Source organism: Trichosurus vulpecula, chromosome 8 (genome assembly GCF_011100635.1).
Source record: "Trichosurus vulpecula isolate mTriVul1 chromosome 8, mTriVul1.pri, whole genome shotgun sequence".
NCBI classification, from domain to species: domain Eukaryota; kingdom Metazoa; phylum Chordata; class Mammalia; order Diprotodontia; family Phalangeridae; genus Trichosurus; species Trichosurus vulpecula.
In genome coordinates this window covers 10,937,815-10,951,876 of record NC_050580.1, presented here as the reverse complement: position 1 = coordinate 10,951,876, position 14,062 = coordinate 10,937,815, and the positions used below count along the sequence as shown (strand labels likewise).

The 14,062-nt window shown below is 49.0% G+C and overlaps 1 protein-coding gene across 1 annotated transcript in view; it reads right to left on the bottom strand.

Moving 5' to 3' along the window:
- CTBP2 (C-terminal binding protein 2) overlaps window positions 1–12,290 on the bottom strand; it is a 56,515-nt gene extending 44,225 nt beyond the window's left edge. The window contains exons 1-2 of the mRNA XM_036734597.1: window positions 12,250–12,290; window positions 4,436–4,595 (exon numbers count right to left, since the gene is read on the bottom strand). Of these exons, the coding sequence (XP_036590492.1) occupies window positions 4,436–4,493 (58 nt within the window). The 5' untranslated portion in view covers window positions 4,494–4,595; window positions 12,250–12,290. The remainder of the gene's footprint in view (window positions 1–4,435; window positions 4,596–12,249) is intronic.
- Window positions 12,291–14,062: the final 1,772 nt, after the last annotated feature.

Genomic DNA, 14,062 nt, shown 5'->3' with positions numbered 1-14,062 from the left:
TGGTGACGATGGCTAGGGTAGAGTGGAGAGAGAAAGAGAGTGATCAGGAGACCACTTGGGAATGACTTGGTGAGGGCCCGTTCTAGGGAAGAGTAAGACAATGTCTCAGACATTTAAAAATTATTAAACCTTCCAACACACAAGCTGTGTGTGTCGCTCTTGGTCCCCTACGTGGGAAGTATATTCTGCTTGATGAAAAGAAAAATAATGTAAAAAATGCTGAGAATGCGAATGGCAGGTTCCCACCTACATTCCTCTGACCTAGGGAAGCCAACTTTCTAGAATCGATCCACGTATCCAAGTCAGTTTTCTCAAGGACAAACAGCAGAGCTTGGTGAACCAAAGTCACAGGAAAGGCATTTGTTCATCCAATCTGGATTGCAGAATTCAATAGAGCATTTCTTCTATTCCCACCCATTTTAAATACAAATTTCACTCAGTGATTCTGAAACAAAACAAACTCTTTGCACTTCTTGTCTTCAACGGGCTTTAAAATGGTTTTGGTCCCCAAATCCTTCCTATGGTCTCTGCCTTCTCTATACAACATTGATGGGAAAAAGCCCAGCGCATGTTTAATAAGGTCATTTATTTTAAAGGAGGTGCTGCCATATGTGTTATGTGGAGAAATGAAAGGATCCCTTTGAGCTATGGTAGAAAAGGGGCTTAGCCTGGCCCAGCCAATGTAATCCTTGGGTCCCATACTTTCCATGACACCCAGACAAAATCAGGTAAACTATTGGGTTTTTTTTTTAATTCCGTCTTCAGCAGCCTCAGGAATGGATGATGCTGAGCGACCGATTCAGCTTCAGTCAACAAGAAGGGATTTTTCATAAAACCAGGCGCGGCAGACCTGATTTGGGGAGTATCAGAAGATTCTGCGGGATTCTGACCACGCTGATAATCAGAACTGATACAGTAATTCACACATCCTCTGATCCAAGGCAATGGAGAATTCTCTCCCCTTTGGTAGCATTTACAAGGGGTCTTTGCCAGGTGGCTGATGTAACACCATCTAACGCTGCACGTGACATGTGAAAATTAAAATAATTCTAGAGGAAATGAAGGCCTGTGTTTGGGAATCAACGCTCCCTTTGATCCCTGGGCTCTTACACAGGCACCGTGTGCTGGAAACACGAGAAACACAGCAAACAAGGGATCAGATGGTAAACACACAAATGGAAATCAGGACTCGGACGGCTTAGCCCTTTTAAGTCAGCTTCAAAGCCCCTTCTTGATGCCTTTCCAGAGTTCTGAGTCTCAGTGACATTGTGCGGGTCACAAGCACACCTTGACTCTGTACTAACGCCCAATGATTGATCTCTAGGACTGCCCACCACAGCTGGTATTCATGGAAACGAAAGGCAGCTGGATCGGGGTTCAAGCCCTTCACTGACCCTACTCATGTGACCCAGGGCAGCTCTTTTCCCCTTTCTGGCCTCAGTTTCTCTTTGTATTATGAGGGGCCTCTAGGGCTCCTTCCAGGTCTGTGAAGTAGGCGGCTGAAAAGCTGGACCATGCCCCTCTGGGGCTGACCAACAACTGGAGGATAAAACACCCCAATGTGGAGGTGCAGGCTGGGTGTGGAGTGGATGCTGTAAAGAGAATCAGTGAGGAGTGCAGTCCCCTGGATTCACAGAGGAGCTAGGACCTCCAGCCACTCCAAGAAGCATTTATTAAGTGGGGCAGAGCACCAAGTGCTGGGATCTGGGGAAGGACAAGTTGCTGTTAAATGAGGGGGTTGGGCTGGGACGGTCTCCAAGGCACCTTCCGGCTCCAAATCTGTGACCTACAAAAACCAGGCTCTGTGAGTGGCCGGACCCACTGGTGAATGAAAGACATGGAAGAACGTGGAATATTAAGCATCGGGAAACTGGGAATAAATCAAAACAAAATGAAGGCGGAAAAAAATATAACGTGCCCCCCTCCAAAGCCATCCATCACAACCATCACAATTACAACCTAAAATAAGAGCTCAGAAAGGCTTTGGCAGTCTGAGCCCAGTTCGACCAGTTGCAGCTGCCGAGGGCTGACGCAGAAGCTGGCCACGGGAGGGGCGGGGGCCCGGGACCCACTGTTTGCACGATTCTACTTTTTTGTTACAAAGGAAGATTCTACTGGGGAGGGGGAGCAGGGAGGCACTAGTATCAACAAAACATTTTTTGAGAGGCCAGTCATCCCTCAAAGAGCTTATCTGACTAAGAGAATCAATCAATCAATTGAGGAGCATTCATTAAGTACTTAATACTGGCAGGGACTGTGCTGGTCACTGAGGACACAAAGACACAGATGAAACTGTACAATCTACTGGGGAAACAGTAGAATCTGACTAAGATAATCCATTAATAAACATCTGTGAAGGACCTACTATGTGCTAAGGCTACAAAGGCACAGATGAAATGGTCCCTGTCCTCAAGAAGCTTACATTCTACTAGTGGAAACAGAGGATGTTCCAGTCCTCAGAGTTTGCAGAGCTATTGGGGAAACAGAACTGGAACGATGCAATTCACCAATAAACAATTTTTAAGGCTAGCCCTCTTGCAGAAATGTGGACTGGGGACAAAGGAATCCACTAAGAAGCAACGCAAGATTTTGAGAAAATAATTTTGGTCTTTGTGTATAAAAGGCATCATTTCACAGATGAAGATGCAGAAGTTAAAAGGTACAAGTACCATCTTGAATGAGGTAATAATTGTAAAGGATGTGCCTGGTATGCAGTAAATGCTTAATCAATGATCATTCCATTTCACATCTTAAACAGATCCTACTGTGGGCAAATCCTTTTCAGCCTCATTACTTTCTTCTATAAAATGGGCCCAGGGAAAACACTCACTATCTTCCCCAAAAGGTCACAGGGGCCATGCAATGCACGTGGCTATTAGGACAGATCAGATGAGGGGCAATTAATGACAAGGAGAACCCAGATTCAGAGGAATTCAGAGGATGATGGGAGCTCAGAGGCCTAGTGGTCCAAGCGTGTCTTAGTTGGCATGCTGCTATGATGGTATCTACATGAAGAACTGGCCTAAGGGAGGGATGGGGAAAAGAACAGATGAAAAACGATCAAGGACTGGCCATTCATCAGACTGGGGGAGGAGCAGCAGCAGCGGCAATGGGGAACGATTCAGGGGGAAGATGGCAGGTTTGGGGTGACCACAGGACACGGGGGCATCTCTAAGGTGCAGCCACAGAACCCAGACGGAACAGGTGGGCGAGGGAAGCTTCAGAGTAGAAGATGCCCAAGTCCTGGCACTGAAGCCGGGGGAGCGGGGAGGAAGCCGCCAGGTATTGAAATGCTAGACTAGGCAAGAGGAGCCCGACAATCACAACATGGAGAATCGTAAGGGCCCAGGAACCCGAGAACATCCTCCTGAGGCACCAGGAGGGTGGGCCACAGGCACCTCCATGAGGGGAATGGTGCATGTGTCCCCTTCTCGGGTCTCACACAGAGAAGGTTCTTCACCCGTAAAATGAGAGCATTACCTCCCAGCCCTAAACCTACGACCCAACAACCTAGACATGCTTGAGATGGGAACCCAGGCTTCCTTTCATTTGGGTGTCAATGCCACTAGTGAGCTTCACAGACCAACTGGGCATCTGATCCAATCGAGAGGATCAAAGCATTGATCGAATCATTGCAGAAATGGTTTCCACCAGGCAGGAGCTGAGACCCTGAGATCCTCAGGCAGGCCTGAGGTTACCCCAGCAGCAGGATGACCCGAGGGGAGTCTCTCACCTCTGCCCTCGGGCCCCAGATTCCACATCTATGAAGTGAAGGGGCAGCACCTACCCCTTGGGTCACTGCCCTTAGTAAAGGATTTATGTCCTCTTCAGAAAAGTGAGCTCCAGAGAGAAAGGACTGAGAGAGAGAGGAAGGAGAGCGTGTGGCCCCAGCCCCACAGACCCACTGACTGAATGGGGCTTTATTGGCTCAATTAGGAAAGTTCAGTGTAAGCTACGTCAGACACTGGGAGGCTATCGAGAATACGCTTACGTGGGAGATCTAATGGACGCAGCCGGGGGGAGACGCAATCCTCACAAAGTCTGGGCGGGAGCCCGTTTGGGTGCCCTGAGCCACACGCGCAGCAGAGCTCAGGTCTCCTCTGTCACTGCTCATAAAAACTCTGTGAAGTGCCCCACAAGCCAGGAAAAAAATGGGTCTATGGCCTGGCCCGATAGGGCACCCTCAGCAGGCAGAGAGCCAAGGGGGGCTTCCTGGCCCTCCTTTGTGAGGGGAGTGTCTGGGCAGGCAGAGTCAGCTTTTGAAGTAAAGAAACCTCCTTTATTTCTATCCTGCATGGCCCCTGCCCAATGGCCAGAGTCCTGACCCTCCCCAGGCTGGCGCTGGCCCCACAGGCGTCTTTCCTTCACAAGCTAACTTCCACAACAAGAGGACACAGTGACATAACTTTTATCCTGGTACGTTCAAAGGACTCACCTTCGCAGATTCTGTCCAATCGCTGGCGTTTGACTTTGTGCTTATCCACAAGGGCCATTCTTGACTGGACGTCGCAACGCTCTCGCTACAAGGGCAAAGCAGTCCACTAGGGATTTAGGAACACTCCCCGGAGCCTGCGGGCATCACGCCTCCAGAGACCCTGCAACAACACAAAGGAATGCTCCTTTGAGACCGCGTCTTTAAGGACCGCCTGTGCGGCCGCTGGTTTTTATGCTTCTCCTTCTACCTTGTAATCAGAGACAACCCCAAACACAACAGTTTCTAAAGGTGGCTAATGGCAGCATCTGAGCCCTGGGCGGTGGGATGCTGCTTCAGAAGTCATTTCTGAGCAATTACCTACAAACACGGATGTTAATTCTCGCTGGATGCCGAGGTCAGAGCCCCGCCAACCACCCATGGGCAACAAGCTGCCATGATCGGGCCCTGCCCACCTTCCTCCAGAAGCCTCTTTACTAACTGTTGGGATAACAAATCACCCGACTAAACCCCCAAAGAAAGCAGCAACATCAAATACTAAATAAACAAACACCCGCCTCCTTCACAACCTTTTGGGCCCCTATTTGGAAGAGGCTTGGCACGGCCACTGGGTGAATTCAAGGCACAGGCCGGGTAGAAGAGTGGATCTGACATCAAGAGAACCCATGTTCGAATCACAGTCCTGCTGCTTGTTAGCACTGAAACCGGGGACAAGTCACTGTAGTTCTGGGTCTCAGTTTCCCCACTGATAAAACGGGGGCGGCGAGGATTGGAACACCAAGCTAAGTGAATCCCAGAATACATGCTACTCAGGGCAGGAAAGGCCTTGGCTTTTTTTCATTTGCACTCCAGGCATCAGGGACGAGGCCTGGCTCAAGACCTCCGATGAAGGCAGAAGTCACCACCGCAAGACATACCTTTTCGGGGTCTGGAGAGCTCTTGACTTCCTGACATAGTCCTCAGTCTGTCTGCCTACCACCTTCCACCCATGTTTTCATGTTCTGCCCTCAGGGCTGAGATGCCCAGATCAATGACTTCTACCTACAGGCCATTCCCACCCACCCGCTCAAGTAAAGCCACCAGGGTCTCTCTTCAGAAGGCTTCAGGGCTGTGGGTCACATTCATACCCTCTATAGTTACACCCCACGGACCTCAGATGACAGTACAGGCCACTCAGACCCAAACACCAACAGTAAGAGACAACCAACCTTTGAGAGGACGCCGGGGCCTGATGGTCAGACCTGGGCTACCAGACAGGAGTGAAGCTAAGGACGGGGAACGTGGGAACAAATCTCCTCCAGAGAAATGACAATTTCATGGAGCCAACGATGATGATTATAAATGGATATCAATTATGCATAACATTGGGAGTTAATTCGTGAAGCAGAGGGCTACGTGGTACAATGGGGACCGGACGGGAGGGCAGGGGCCTTCTTCCTGCTTGTTAATGGGTAATTTCCCAGCAATAAGGCAAAGGAAGAACCGCCAGGATTTATAGCAATAATTAATTGATTGGGGGGGAGGGGGAAGAGACCAACACTACAGACTGAGATTCTCCTTGGCATTCATAATTAATGCGCCATTTAAGAAGGACCCAAACTTCCATTCCAATCAAGGGAGTTTCTGAAAATTAGACTCCCTGTCCTTGCACAGAAACAAGAGCGAGCTAAATGAATAGGCTGACCCCTCCGTCTTGGGCGCGAAACCCGGTGGCCACAGAACTCCTTCAAACTCAGCGAGCCCGCCACTCGGCAAAGGCACCTGGCCCTTCCGTCTGCCTTGGGAGGGCAATGACAAATTAATCAGGGAGGATATGGGAGAAAAATAGGTTGGTTGTAATCGGTGTAGCACAGTGTCCCACAGTCTCTGGCCAAGACGACGCCCAGAGGCCCCCGAGATCTTTTCCCTTGTCTCCCTGCTCCTGCAGATAGCAAGGGGGGGCTTCCCAATCTGGGGGGTCTGATCTGTGGAGCGGATGGAAGAGGACACACTCCTAGCCCCTCCACAAGGCTGTGAAAATTAATTAGTTAATATTTGTGAAGTGCTTTGAAGATAATAATGCTATCATTTTTCATCTGAGATGAAGCGTCTCACACCCTCCTCTCCAAATTCCCAGAGTGAGAACTAATCACGCTTTTGCTTTCCTTTGAATTTTAATTTGTATAATTAGATGACTTCCTGAAGAAATAAAAAAACCTGATCACCAGAGTCTCTAGCATGCAATCAAAGGAAAGGTTAGTCATCAACGAATCACAGAACACCCCCATTTATTTGTGTTGGTCTAATAAAGGCTCATCAGCCTAGGAGGCCAGGAGTTGGTTTCGGGAGGGGGACAAGCGAACCTGGGTGGTAAGGGCCTTCCCACTAGTTCATCTTTGTGCAAAAATACACTATCCTTTGTTGGGTGCAGGACCAAGAACTGGTACTGACGGGGCCCTCAACCCTCAATGAACATTCTTCACCTTGGAGCCCCTTGGTTGAGAAATGGACATTCTCTGGCTTGGGCACCTACGGGGGCCTGCCCAGAACTGATGCTGGTCCCTACCTCAATTTCAGAGGATTCTTCCTTCTCCTGCATGGTCTTCCACCCATTTCTATGGAAACCACCTCTACTGAAAGTGACAATTTCCTTCCCCATACCTTCCCTCCTTGGCCCCCATAAGAAGTTATTCATGATAACTTCATTAATGTAAAATTTCTTCTTGGTGTTGACAGTTCCCAAAGGGTTTAAACTGCAGGTAGAAGTGGTATTTAATGTAATAATGGGGCTGCTGCCCCCACAAGTCTCAGGGCTCTGGGGCTCTCTCTGCAATGGTGCAAAGGCTTAAAAGCCCTGTACGAAAGCAACCACCGGAGGAAGAACGGTTTTTGAATCAAGATACAGCAGCTGTTTAAATTGCCTACACAAATACCCCCAAGTTAGGGTGATTTCTGCACAGCGCTCATTGCCGTCACCCAGGTACAGGGAGAAATGAGGCTGTGGGGATGGACAGACGTCTAAGGGAGGTCTTGATCTGAGCCCAAAGTGGGGCCATGTTCAACGGCCCAAGGAAATCTGAAAAAAAGTGAGAGTATTTATGAATGTGAGAGAACTCTCTGTAGGTGACAGGGAAAAGAGAATTGGAACAAAGTGGGTGCCTGCCCCAGGGCTGATCAAACCGGGGAATTAATGGAATGAAGAGTGGTGAGAGGAGATTGCAAAGGATCTCGGGAAATACCAACTGACCCAACTGACCGTGAGCCAAGGGGACCATCCATACAATCCCAACAGCAGGGCGGAGAAAGCCAACTTCTGAAGAGGCTTGATGAACTCTGATTAGTGCAATGGCCACCACAGGCGGTGGAGGAAGAGGGGGTTGGAGGAAGAGAAAATGGTTTATTCCGAATATAAAATTAAATTTAAAAACATCAAGCGTAGTATGGGATGGGAATTTGTGGTTTCAAATATAATCCTCTTCTGTGTTCTGCTGTGTACATGGAACGCTCTTTTTTGGGGGGTGGGGGAGGGTGTTTAAGGTCAGAATAAAAAATAACACAAGACATGTGGCCATGGGGAAGTTACTAAATCTCTGTAAGCCTTAGTCTCCTCACCTGGAAAAGGGAGATACCTGGCATCTAGTGGTACCTGGGTCACAGATCAAACACCACAGAAAAACCTGCAGCGCCTCCTGGGACAACCAGAGTGGCTGGATTTCACCCACTGTATTTGAAGGTTTCTACAATGCTCAGTAAACACAAACGTATGTGATGCCCACAACAACCCTGTGAGGGAGAAACCCACTGAAATGACTGTCCTCACTTTACAGCCAAGGAGACGGAGGCAAGGAAGGTAGAATCGCCTGCACAGGGTCACACAGATACTGATCGGCAGAAGCAAATTCAACGACCAGGCCCCAGTAATCCCCACTTCCTTTCTGATCTAAACTGGCCAAACTCTGCCACTGAGTCAGGCAGCACTAGGAGCCCTCGCACACCTGTGTTAGCTAGGAGAGAAAGCATGAACTCTCAGGAAAAGCAGGGAATTCAATACCCATCACACAGTGACTTCAAACCACAAGCATCTGAATTTGTGGTGTGGGTACCTGGAATGCCCGGATTGCTCACCAGCCTGCTACGACTCAGCAGACCAGATGCGGACCCAAAACCCATCCCTCCGAACCGAGCTGGGCTGGTGCTCAGACATCAGGCACCTGTCCGCTCCACCTCAGGATGCACATGCAAAGCCATTCCAAGCGGGAGGCCAGGGCCAGAGTGGAGGCGACTCTATGAGACCCCAGCATCATGTCCAGTTCCACAGGGATGGGCCCTCCCAGGAGAAAGATAACAGAAAGCACTCCTGATCAGATCTGCCACACCCGACGCCAGACCTGCCCAGACTCAGAGCCACGCTGGGACCCAGCCTGACTGCTTCCTGTTCAGGAGGTTGCCTGAGATAGGGACCCACTTTGAACCAGAGGCCCGAGTGTGGTCTGGAAGCTTGCTGAAGATCCGTCAGCCCCTCAACTGTAAAATGGAGATCCTAACGGCACCCACCTCCTCCTAGGGGAGCTGTGAGGCCAAATGAGAGAGTCTTTGTAAAAAGCACTTGGTGCATAAAGGCTCATCATTATCTTTACTATTTTATCCTTACGGTTCTATTTCTCCTACATGGGCTTGGAGGAGGAACGACAGATGATGATTAAGAAATGGGAAAAAAAATTGCCTTCCCTTCAATTCTGCACCCATCCAAGAGCAACAGAACACAGGGAACAGAAACCTTTCCCTCAGGAGGACGGACCCTGAGAACGGAGCAGAGTATCCCCAGCCTCACCCACTGCCAAGAATGATTCCTATTTACCCTGGCGGTAATTAAGTCGTAAAAACCATCCACTTACCCATTACAGAGCCCCATACATCCCTCGCTGATTTTAATTAAAGCCCAAAGATTTCTCATCACCCAAAACACACTCTGAAAGGGGCTCCGACAATTCCTGCTTTGGGGCAGGCAGCTCCTAGCCTTCAGCCAGATGAGATGGCGGGCAGATTTACATAGAGTAGTTGCACGTCCTTGCCAGGCTTCAGCAACGTCTTTCAAAATGTAAATTTCCTTAAAAACATTTAGACACGATGATCGCCTTAAATTATATTAAGGAAATCGACTTAAATACATTTGTTTTAAAGGAGACTGGGGGGTGGGGAGGGACAGGACCAAAGTCAAACTCTCCAGCTTCCAATGCTGCCTGTTAACCAGAATGCGTCACCGCCACTCCTGACAATTCTTGGGGGACGCTCCCCAGAGGGCTCAGAATGCGTTTCTCCCGGACTATTTCTGCCGGAGGCTGATGAGGAGCTGGAGGGATCCACGGCCGAACAGACTTCGAGAGAATCACAATGGAAAATGCGTCCTCTAATGAAAAAGCCCCGTCCCCCGTCGGGAGATGGAGCAAGGAGCAGCAGAAGCCGTGTCGCGGATGTCCCAGGCCTGGCTGGACTGTGTCCCCTGGGTGATACTGGCTGTAGCTAACATCCGCCACTCTGTTCTGGCCGGAGTGATGGGACGTTTAAGTGTAGTGACACCTGGTTTGGGCTTGGCAAGGATCACTGAGATCACCGAGGATGCACATTCTTGGTTTTGCCAAATCCATACCTTCCGCAACCCTTAATTCTTACAAATGATACAAACGGTGCCATCTTATTTTTGTTGGGTTTTGCTAGTTTCAGGGCCCTGGGTGCAAACATAGATATGAATCCGATTTGGAAGTAGGGCACAAGACTGATTTATTAGAGAGCTGGGGTATCGCTTCACTGTTGTTGAAATTGGCAAAGGTGGCAGAAAACGGGCAGATTCCATGGTGGTGAAATGTGGCAAAGTAGGTCCACTCATTCTCTGCCCGGGGACCAATGCTTTTGGAAATCAATACGGAATCATGAGAACAGCTTCTAAACCTTGACCCAGCATTCTCACTGGTGGGCTCATATCACAAGGAGTCCAATGACAGAAAGACGAAGTTCCAAATTAAGCCAAAATGTTCAGAGCAGCACTTTCTGTAGCAACCAAAAAAATTTAAAACATCAATCCTGTAACTGGGAGGTAACTGACAGCAAGAAAAGGCCCATCTGCAACAAAACATTCATAGCAGCTTTATCTGAAATAACAAAAAGTTGGAAAGAAATTGTGTGCCCGATGACTGAGGAGTGACAGAATAAATCCATCCCGGTATCTGAGTCTGATGGGCTATTGTTCTACCAAAAGAGATAAGAAACGTGAAAAATTCGCACAGGAAGCCTTGCACGAGGGAACGCAGGGTAAGGAAGATACCCCCAAATCTACAGGGTACCTACAACCATGGGAATGAAGCCAAAACCAAATGGCAACCAGTTCAAGCCCAACATGGCAGAATGAGAGTTCATCAGGAGGTAGAAGTTGGGCACGAGGTGGCGCCACAGTGCACAGAGTGCCAGGCCTGGAGTCAGGAAGACTCATCTCCCTGAGTTCAAGTCTGGCCTCAGACCCTTACTAACTGTGTGACTTTGGGCAAGTCAATTCACCCTGTTTGCCTCAGTTTCCTCATCTGTAAATGGCAAACCCCTCCAGTATCTCTGCCAAAAGGCCCCCAAATGGGGTCACAGAGAGTCAGACATAAGTGAAAAAGGACTGAACGACATATGTACGTGTATACACACACACACACACACACACACACACACACACACAGTTTTTAATCGTTTACATTTTCCTCCCAGAAGTAATACAGGGGGAAAAATGTAAACAATTAAAATTGTTTTTTTTTTTGAATCTCATTTGTCTTTTTAATAGTTTTAGAAGGAATACAGGGGGACATTTAAATGAGTGAAAGACAAATGAGATTCACAAAAAAAAATTCTTTTGAAGAATATTTGGGATCATAACAAAAAAAGCTAACTGGTTAGCTAAGCTGTTTAGCTCTTCCAAAGAGGAGTGCGCTGTCTGGCAGAGCCTGAAGGTTGTTTGCTGGGCTAAAACAAATCCATCCACTAAAGGGAAGCGCTTCCTGTCCCTTTATTGACACACCTGAATATGCTGGCAATGTGATGACAACCTGCCCTCTTGCCTAGGTCTGGGAAAGAGAAAACCCAAGAGTCAAGCTGAGCTCCTCCTTCCCACCTCAGACCATGAAGCCCCAAACTGGAGATTCTCCTCTGTTGGCGTCTGCAGGTCTTGGTAAGTGAATGTCTGATCTTCTGAAAACACCTGTGACTAATGGCCACCTGCCGCAAGGGCATCTGGAAGTCTGCAACGCTTGGGCCAGGCAGTGTCTGCATGGGTTTAATGAGGAAGAAACAGGCTCCAGAGCAGCCACACTGTAGGTGCTGAAAGCTGAGGAGGAGGAAAGGGGTGAGATGAGCCCTGGCCTTGTGGCATGCCCCGGGTCATAGGAGTCTAGTGGGAAGGCACCGTGGGGGCGCCTTCCTCATTTCACATATAAAACTGGGGCAAGGTCTCTCTCTGCGTAACTCATCCTTCACTCCTGGCTTTTTTCCTCCATCTCCTCAGTCGACAACGCCCATGTACCAGGGACAGAGGGGGCCGGGAAGTGTGTGTACACCAACGTCTGAGCAGAGAACCCAGAAGCGTGTACACAGCAGCAAAGAGAGGTACAAGAGTTAAGGGACCTGGAACTGTCTCCCAAGTTTGACGCTGCTCAATCCATTTTGCTCTGAATTCTTCGAAATGCTTTGCCTGGGCATCCCCTTTCAAAATCATTGGAACAAGAGTGTGCAAAGCAAAGAACCAACCTGATATAAGCCATAGCACAAATTCAAATGCAGAAGTCAGCATGAGTGATGTAATTTCCTACCTGGGCTCCAAGCTGCAGCCATGCCAGTGGCAGGTCCTAGCTCTGTGGCCATGGGTTCCATCCCGTTTAATTTGAGATTTCAAACACTTAGTTGGTGCCTATTGGGTAAATAAAGCCTTAATGAGGTGCTGGACACTGAAACCCTCTCTCAGGATAAAGGGCCAAAGAGTGGCCTTGGGAAAGGGTGAGAAGCCCTGTGCTCTCCTCATCTATCAAGTGGAGGGTGTGTTCTGGGGAGGGACCCCCTGATCTGAGCTCCAGTGTCTTTCTCCGTGAGAAGAGCTCGTGGGATTAGAGATGTGGGACGGGAAGCCATCAGCAACTCTGACTCCCTCATTCCACCAGGTGAGTAAACAGACCCAGAGAAGCAATGTGAGTTGGAGGGTACCATAGAAATCCACGGGTCCAAGTGAGGCATTTTACAGATGAAAAAGCTGCCCTCCCCAGCACTTACACACACAAATAATCTAATACATTCCTGCTATTGACGTAACAGGTATTGGGAGCCAAGTCTTTGATAGCCTCAAAGCAGAGTTCACAAGGAGAATGACTCTTACTTCCCTCCCCTGAACCCATCAGCAGGGACGTGGGTGATGCTCAGGAAGGGCATGCTTCCCACCACTGGTGCAGTCTCCCAGCCTGCCACCGGCACTGTCTCCTCTGCCCACCAGGATGATTTATCACCATGACCTTTTATCTGCCACCATTTAAACAAAGCAGTAGATTAAAAGGACATTAATGGAGAAATGAAAATGTTGGCCCCCAGAAGGTGAGTCTGAATCATAAGTGGGCCCATGATTCTTTGCCCACTCCCAAGGTCTGTGATGATTTCCCGGGAGGCCCTGAAATGAACCTGTCTCCGAGTCCTCATGGTAATTGGGAGGAGAAGCTTGCCACTTAATACAGGGACCTGCACCTCATTTTTTACCTTGGTGGATGCATGGAGAAATGTGGCTACCATAAATAAGAACCTGGAGTCATCAGACTCTCTACTGGAGCTGGAGGGAGGCTCAGGTACCTGGACACCTGGGGACTGGAAAACTATCTAGGGACCGGTCCAAGGACTTGGGTTTGAGTCTCGCCTTGGTCACAGATGAGCAACACAGGTTGACGCAGGTTTTCTCCTCTGTAACATGAGGGTTGGATGCGATCAGCAGTGACAAAGTCCACACTCTCAAGTCCCTTCCATTTTGCCAAATGGGGCTAAGGAAATCAACACAATGACTACCATGATGCAATTACAACAACTAACCAAGAGGGCGGGCGCTTGTCACGGGCCCAGCTCACGGTCAGCATCGTTGTAGGGCAGCTAGAACATGATTAACTAGAATTCACAGGAGGAGGAATGATGAAACACATAGATCTAGTCTTACTAGAGGTGGGGGACTACGGGTATGGAAAGGTGCATACTCTCAGACTTGACCCCCTCTGCTTCCTTCTTTCTATTTGTTATGAGGGAGGAATCTATGGAAGAGTGGTGTCCCAATGTGACAGGTGTAAAAAACCTAAAACCACTTCACTGACAGAGCTGGAGAAACGTCGGCTACAAGAAGCATAGATTTCATCCTGACCTGACGTGTTCAAATGGCCTGATTCCAACAGATGCAGAGCAGAGACCACAGAAGCCTCAGCTTTCTCATCTGTACAAAGGGAGTGTTACTGTACACTGTCTCTAAGGCTGGGCTCCCTTCCTGCTCTGGTGCTGCCAGCCAGCAAGGAGAGGCTGTCAGCCTCAGAGGCATGGAGAGCCCAGCACGCGGCAGGCTCTTAATAAAGGTTTACTGGTCGAGTGAATGAATGTTGGAAGGAGTTT